Source organism: Aphelocoma coerulescens, unplaced genomic scaffold (assembly GCF_041296385.1).
Source record: "Aphelocoma coerulescens isolate FSJ_1873_10779 unplaced genomic scaffold, UR_Acoe_1.0 HiC_scaffold_77, whole genome shotgun sequence".
NCBI classification, from domain to species: Eukaryota; Metazoa; Chordata; class Aves; order Passeriformes; family Corvidae; genus Aphelocoma; species Aphelocoma coerulescens.
The window spans coordinates 739178-746032 of NW_027184063.1; the positions used below are offsets into that span (position 1 = coordinate 739178).

Genomic DNA, 6855 nt, shown 5'->3' on the forward strand with positions numbered 1-6855 from the left:
CTCTGCCACACCTGCTGATTTCAGCGCTCCCTGGGCCTCAGGGGTCAGAGCAGCATTCGTGCCCTGGCCCACACGTTCCTTGTCTGTGTCACAGCCCCGGCTTTAGGATGGCCACCGGCCGGGACGTGTCCCAAGGAGGCCGTGCCAGCTTCTGTGGAAGACCCCGAGCCCTTCCCGCGGCGGCTGCGGCGGCAGCCGTGGGGGCTCCTGGTGCTGCCCCGAGCCCACAGAGCAGGGGAGCATTTGCTTATGGTTGGAGCCGATGCTAAAATTCCTGTTGGGCTGCCTTGGACACTTGGGGCAGGGCATTCCTTCCAACCTGGGCCACTTGGGGTGGGCTGGGGGTGGCCCCAGGGCAGGTGGCAGCGTGTGCAAGGGCCCTTTGTGACATGGTGCAGCACGGTCACCGTGGGGTGGAACGGGACAGGGTGTCCCAGGGCCCTTTGTGACACGTGCTGACATAGGGGCTGGCGGCGACGCGGCCACGCCACAGTGCTCGGAGCACGCGACGGGACAGGACGGGACAGAGCGGTGCCGTGAGGAGCCCCCGCACAGCGCACTCGTTCCTCGCTGACCCGGAGCTTTTCCGAGGCGTTATTCCTGCAGGTGACCTCGAGGCCAGACCACAGGACTTGGTGACCTGTGGCCTTCTCGAGGCTTCTCTTTTGCAGGTGCCCTCAAGGGCAGACCGTGGGACTTGGTGCCCCGGAGCTTTTCCGAGGCATCTCCCATCCCTGTGGCCGGTGCCCTCAAGGCCAGACCCTTGGCTTTGCTGACCACAATCCTTGACGAGGAGTCTCCTGTCCTTGTGGCAGGAGCCCTCTGAGACCAGGGTGCAGGACTTGCTGTCCTGTAGCCTTCCTGAGGCTTCTCTGCTGCTGGTGCCTTCAAGGCACAAGTGCAGGACTTGTTCACTCAGAGCTTTCCCCAGGCATCTCTCTTGAAGGTGCCCTTGAGGCCAGACTGCGGCATGGCGGGCAGATTCCGTGGCCTGTTCAAAGTGTTCAGGGGGAAAAAAGGCCCTGGAGCTGCCCCAGCACAACAGCCTGAAGAGCTGGAGCAGTTCCAGCCACGGCAGGACAGTGAGTGACAGAGCTGGGCCACAGGGCTGATGGCGGCAGCCAGCTTGGCACCATCCCATCCCATCCCATCCCATCCCATCCCATCCCATCCCATCCCATCCCATCCCATCCCATCCCTGGAGAACAGGCCCATGGATAGGACGGAAGAGGGGCCAGGCCAGACCCCCTGCAGCAGTCATGTTCCATCCCCTGGGCATCCCGGGGCTGTCCCTGCCTGGGGAGCGCAGGGCTGGGCTGCGTTCTCCGGCCTCTCCCGCAGCCCCTCAGCTCTGGCTGCGCTCGCTCTTTGCCAGATGCAGCCCTGGACCGGACACAAAAGAAGGACCGTGCCCATGGCCGCTTCCGGAGAACAGTGCAGGTACCTGCAGCCATCCCCACCTGGGCTGGGCCTGCTGTCGCTGCTCAGCCGAGCACCGCTCCTGGAGCACCCCTTGGAACATCCCTCTCTTCCCTGTCCTTTGTTCTCCTGCAGATGTTCCGGAAGTTCATGCGCATTCGGCGTGGAAAGACCAGCACCAAAGCAACTGAGGGCACAGCTGAGCCTGACTCTGGGCTGACCGAGCTCCAGGCAGAGCCTGGTGTCAGCACAGATATCACTGCACCCTCAGAAGACTCTGACAGTCCAATGAATGATCACACGGCGAAGACTCTCATGGCAGGGACTGAGGACATGGCCATCACAAACACCGACACCGGAGAGACTCAGGGCATCCCAAATACTGACACTATGCCCATTCCCACTGGGATTCATGCTCCCAAACTGGGTTATTTCAAGGAGAGTGCTGATTCTTCTCAGCAGCAGGTAAGCAGCCTGGGGCCAGGGCTGGACACTCCAAGGATCTTGTGCCCCCTCAAGCCACAGCTGCTGGGCCCCCTCAGCCTTTGAGACCAGAACAGTGAGTCGAGAAGGGAAGCATTTCTTGGGGGCAGCTGGGGAAGTTGCTCCCTTGGACAGTGCTCCAAGTCTTCCCCATGCCTCCTCCAGGTGCCAGCCATGGTGAGGAACATTCACCAGAGACTCGGGTCCCATGTCACTGTGGATCCCAGGCTGGGCTTTAACGTTCTGAGGCTGGCTGAAGAGCACCCCGCTGATGTGGTGCTGACCCTCCTGCGCTGTGCCCCATCGTGCGACAGGTACGGGGCCCAGCTGCCTTGAGAGCTCAGGGCTCACCAGCCCTTAGGGCCCATTGCCCTGTGCCGCCTATCCAATGGGGTCTGCCAGACAGGCGGAGAGCTCCAGGACCCTCGGGCCCCTCTGTTTCCTGAGCCTGCTGCCATGCTCCCTCCCTGCCCCTCAGGGCACCGGGGCTCTGTCACCTGGGCCCCCACAGCTGCACAGGGCATGGTACTGTGACTGAGACGCCCCTGACTTAGAGCTCTGATCCCACAGAGCTGCCACAATGATGTGGAGACTCATAGGCTTGTCAGGCAGCACACTGGAGAAGGTGCTGCCAACACTGCTCTGTGTGATGGAGGACTGGCCTCTGCACAGCATGTCCACCTCTGATGGGGACAACAAGGACATTTTTGCCCTGGCTGTGAGTTTCTGGAACTGGCCTTTGCTTGCCCCCAAGCTGCCGCTCCAGCAGCTCTCCATCCTCTCCCTGCCTCAGGCGCTGGGCTGAAACCTGAGCTAGGGGCAGGCTCAGGGGGCACCAGGCCCGGTGCTCCCCCTGCGTCTCCCCTCAGGCCCTGCCACATGGACAGCTCAGCACTGAGCGCTGTCTTGGGCTGCTTCTTTTTCAGGCAACTCTGGCACTGTGGGTGATTGTCCAGGTGCCTCGGTGCCACGAGGCAATGAACCTTTACTCCTCCCGCATCTTTGTGGCTCTGCTCTCCCATGTTGTCATCACCACACAGCAGATGCCAGAGGAAGTTGATCGCTTCTGGAGAGCGTGCCGGGAGGAACACCGCCTTCCCACCAACTCCAACAGGTCCCAGTCCTCCTGTCCTTCCCATGCCCTTGTGGCCAGCGCCAGTGCTCCCAGTGTGACCTGGGCTTTGTTCTGCACACAGGTTTGCAGTGCAGGCCATGAAGGCTCTGCTCTGTCAACTGCGCTGTGACAATGAGGTGGTGGCTATGGAGCGCAAGCGTGGCTGGGACACGCTGCTGTGTGCTGACACCCAGCACTATGCAGTGGGTCTGCTGGCCAGGTGAGACCCCCTTCTCCCCACTGCCCCCGGCACTTGTGCCCTGTGCCCGAGGTGCCCCACACAGCCCCTGTGGCCATGGGCCAGAGGGCCTGGTCAATGAGGGATGGCCAAGGGCACTGGAAAAGGCTGGAGAAGGGTGCTCAGGAGCAGCCACCTCCCAGAGCACCCACATCCCCTGCAGGGATGCTGGGGAAAGACCAGACCTCTGTGAGTCAGTCCTGGGAGATGATTGCCCCCCCAGCTCACAGCCTTGATGCCGTTTTCCCTCTGCCAGAGAGATGCGCCGGGTCTCCCTCCCCATGTGTTCTGGGATTGCACTCCTCCTGCTTGGGCTGCTGAGCAGGAAGGAGCCAGGCTGGGATCTGCCCTTCCTGGCATTCCTTGTGGAGGTGAGCCTGACGGCCAGCACTGCCTCGCTGAGCTGCCTCCCGCCTCTCTGCCCTCTCGTAGCCGCAGCTGCCTGGGACGGTGCCCGCGCCCTGCGCTGCTGCCTGGGCCCAGCCCTGGGCGGTTCCGGGCTCCTGCCGGCCGGCTCCCCTGTCACTGCCCTGTGCCTTTCAGGTCCTCGAGTGCCTGGACTTGAGGGAATGCGGTGACAGTGTCCTGGAGATCATGTCCAGGTACCTGCTGAGCGAGTGCAGGCAGAGATGTCGCCTGGCACTCAGAGGCCTCCTGGTGCTCAGCAAGGATCCCGCGATGGTGAGAAGGCGGCAGCGGCTGAAGCTGCGCTGGGGAAAGCAGTCACATGGGCTTGGCTGGGCTTCAGGAGCTGAGGCAGCTGCTCCCAGCTCTCCTGCCTCCCGGCTCAGCTGCCCCAGTGCTTTGGGACAGGCCTTTGGCCTCTGGGCCCTGCGGCAGCAGGGTGGGCTTGCAGGGCCACGGTGGTGTAGGCAGTGCAGCCGTTCATGGCTTCACAGCACAGCCTTGTGTTCCACACAGGCCAGAAGGATGGGCAGCCTGTCCCAACGGCTTGTGGAGCTGCTGGATGATGCAGATGGAGAGGTGGTCAGGATGTCCCTCTCTGTGTTCATGAACGCGCTCGAGAACAAAGACATCCTGGTATCCAGCACCACCGCCCCGAAACTGGCTGAGGCGCTCCTGCCACTCTTTGAAAATGTAAGGCTCTGTGCCCCAGCCATAGGCACTGGGTGCTACCTGCAAAACTTCAAGCCTTATGGATTTTCAGGCCTTTTCCTAGGTGGACCTGGAGTAATTGGTCATAGGGTCTTATCCTTTTCCACCAGGACAACAGCCATGTGCAGCTCTTCTCCATTCACCTCTTCTGCAAGGTGATGGACTTGGTAGTGGAGGAGGGAAAAAAGCCCCTGAAGAAGATTGTGAGCCAGAGCATGCTCCTACTCTTCTTGCACTGCCATGAGGAGAACCGGCACGTGGCAGAGGTGAGGTTTTGTGTGATGCTGCTGCATCACAAGGACGGGGCTCAGCTGCCTCCTGCCCTGGTACCTCCTGGGCTCCAGCATCCTCCTGGCCTTGGAACAGGGACATGAGTCCTGTGCCCTGGGATGCAGTGTCATCTCTGTGCCTCTGCTGCTCTCCAGGCCTCCATGGAAACTCTTCTTTGTGCGGCCGGGTTCCTGAAGAGGACGAATCTCATGCAACTGGTGAAGAAGAAGCAGCTGTCGATGTTTGCCGAGTGCCTGGTAAAGCCTGACCAGAGAAGCCTGAGCCACAGCCTGGAGAAGCCCAGTGTGTGGGGCTGGCAGCTGTGCCCCTGCCCAGTGCTGCACCAGGGGCGCCAGCCTGCGCCCCACACGCCGCTCCCTTGCCTGGGCTCTTCTCCAGGCTCCTGTGGCCCCGAGCCGGCTGCCGATGGAGCCCCGGCCCCGCTGGGCCGTGGCGTGGGGCGGCACCGCGGCTCCCCGGGCAGCAGCCGGCCCTCGGCCCCCTCCAGAGCCCGGCGCCAGCGGCTGCTGGCCGGGCCTCGGGGCCGTGCGGGCAGGGGAGGCCAGGGCTGGGCGCAGAGAGCCCGGCCAAGGGGCTGAGCCCGCGCCAACCCTTCCCTCCTGGCGCTCTCTGCAGCTGGCAGAGGACAGGAGCCGAGCGGCCGAGCGCCTGCACCAGGCCCTGCCGTTCGTGGACAGCCCACAGCAGTCCCTGCGAGAGGCGGCCGTCAGGTTCATCGGTGAGCCACGAGCCCGGGGCCCCTCCCCGCCCCGCCGCAGCTCGGCCCCGGCCCCGGCTGCTGCCCCGGCAGCGGCATCCGGGCCCGGGGCCGTGGAGCCCCGCCTGCCCTCGGGGCCGCTGCCGCCCTCTCGCAGCCGTGCCCGGGGCCGTGGAGCCCCGCCTGCCCTCGGGGCCGCTGCCGCCCTCTCGCAGCCGTGCCCGGGGCCGTGGAGCCCCGCCTGCCCTCGGGGCCGCTGCCGCCCTCTCGCAGCCGTGCCCTCGGGCGTCAGGATGCGGCACGGGCCCGGGCTGAGCCCTGCCGGGGCAGGAGAGCGTGTGGCCACGGGGCTGGCAGCGCCGCTGCGAGGGAGCTGTGCCGCGGGGCCGTGACCGCCTCTGTGCTCCCAGGGACTGCCAGGGTGTTCTTGAGGGGGCAGAAGGAAGAGCTCCAGGTCCTCAGTGAGGGTGAGTGAGGGCAGCGGGCTGTCAGCGGGGGCTGGCGGGGGGAGCTGCAATGCCTGGCTCGGGAGCTGCAATCCCTGCCCTGGCTGTGGGGGGCTTTGCTCCATGTGTGGACTCGGGGTGACGTGGGCAGAGCACAGAGAGGTTTCAGGGACACGGTGGGGAGCTTCATGGCCAGCACCTTCTGGCTGATCTCCTTGGCCCCTGCTGTCTTCTGGCCATGGCAGGAGCTGGGCGAGATGGCCCTGGCAGGAAGGTCTGCTTGGATTCCCGCAGATCCAGGCTCTGACCGTGGCTCTGTTCCTGTCTCTTCCAGCCCTTCAAGCCCTGAGGAGAGACGACAGCCCTTCCCAGACAAACATCGTAGTTCAGGAAATATTCAACAAAAGAGCTGCAGAACTACGTTCATCTGCTGGCTCAGAACCAGAGTCCCTTTAAGATGTCCAGATATCCTGGAAGATGAGACCATCTGGAGACAGAGTAGAGCAGCTGGAGCTCCAGGCACAGCTGATGCTGGTCACAGCTGAGCCTGTGGAAAGCTCCCATAGCTTCTGCCCTCTCCCTCCCTTTTGACAGCTCCATCCCTCCAGCCCTCAGACCCTGCCCATCCCCTTTTTTCCTCCCAGCTCATCCCCTTTGCTTCGCCTCCTATTAATAAACAGTTTGGCTTCTTCACTTGACCTGCATCTCTGCGGTGCTGAAGCGGCGCAAAACCTGAGCCCTGGGACACACAGGCCCCTCCTGCCGCTCTCTTCCGTGCTATTACTGCAACCCTAGGGTATATCACCGTGTCCTGCAGCCGTAGGAAGGAGGAGAGAAGATCCAGCAGGCAGGAATTGTGCAGCAAGATTGATTTATTTAATTATTTTACAAACTCTTTCATAGACTTTTTTCTTCATAGTCTAATTGGACAAAGGATCAGCCACCCCTTGGCGTGATTGGCTAAAATCCTAAAGCATCCATTGTCAAAATATTTTTCTACTGTACTATAAACAAGACTTTTCAAAGCTGCAGGTGTTTGGTTGTTTACATA

The 6855-nt window shown here is 62.5% G+C and overlaps 1 protein-coding gene across 1 annotated transcript; it reads left to right on the forward strand.

Moving 5' to 3' along the window:
- The first annotated feature begins 970 nt into the window (after nt 1–970).
- On the forward strand, nt 971–6442 carry LOC138102497 (maestro heat-like repeat-containing protein family member 7). The gene is made up of 15 exons (XM_069000193.1): nt 971–1082; nt 1376–1440; nt 1555–1884; nt 2068–2216; nt 2473–2620; nt 2829–3016; nt 3099–3236; nt 3511–3625; nt 3798–3935; nt 4176–4352; nt 4481–4636; nt 4796–4897; nt 5277–5379; nt 5769–5825; nt 6139–6442. The coding sequence occupies exons 1-15, from the start codon at nt 971–973 to the stop codon at nt 6258–6260; spliced, it is 2100 nt and encodes a 699-aa protein (XP_068856294.1). The 3' UTR covers nt 6261–6442.
- The last annotated feature ends 413 nt before the right edge of the window (nt 6443–6855 follow it).

Excerpts from the sequence above, each read along its gene's own strand:
- LOC138102497 (XM_069000193.1), top strand. The coding sequence starts at position 971 with ATGGCGGGCAGATTCCGTGGCCTGTTCAAAGTGTTCAGGGGGAAAAAA. Across the intron at positions 4,637-4,795 it reads AGAACCGGCACGTGGCAGAG|GCCTCCATGGAAACTCTTCT; the intron begins GTGAGGTTTTGT and ends GCTGCTCTCCAG. Across the intron at positions 5,380-5,768 it reads GGCGGCCGTCAGGTTCATCG|GGACTGCCAGGGTGTTCTTG; the intron begins GTGAGCCACGAG and ends CTGTGCTCCCAG.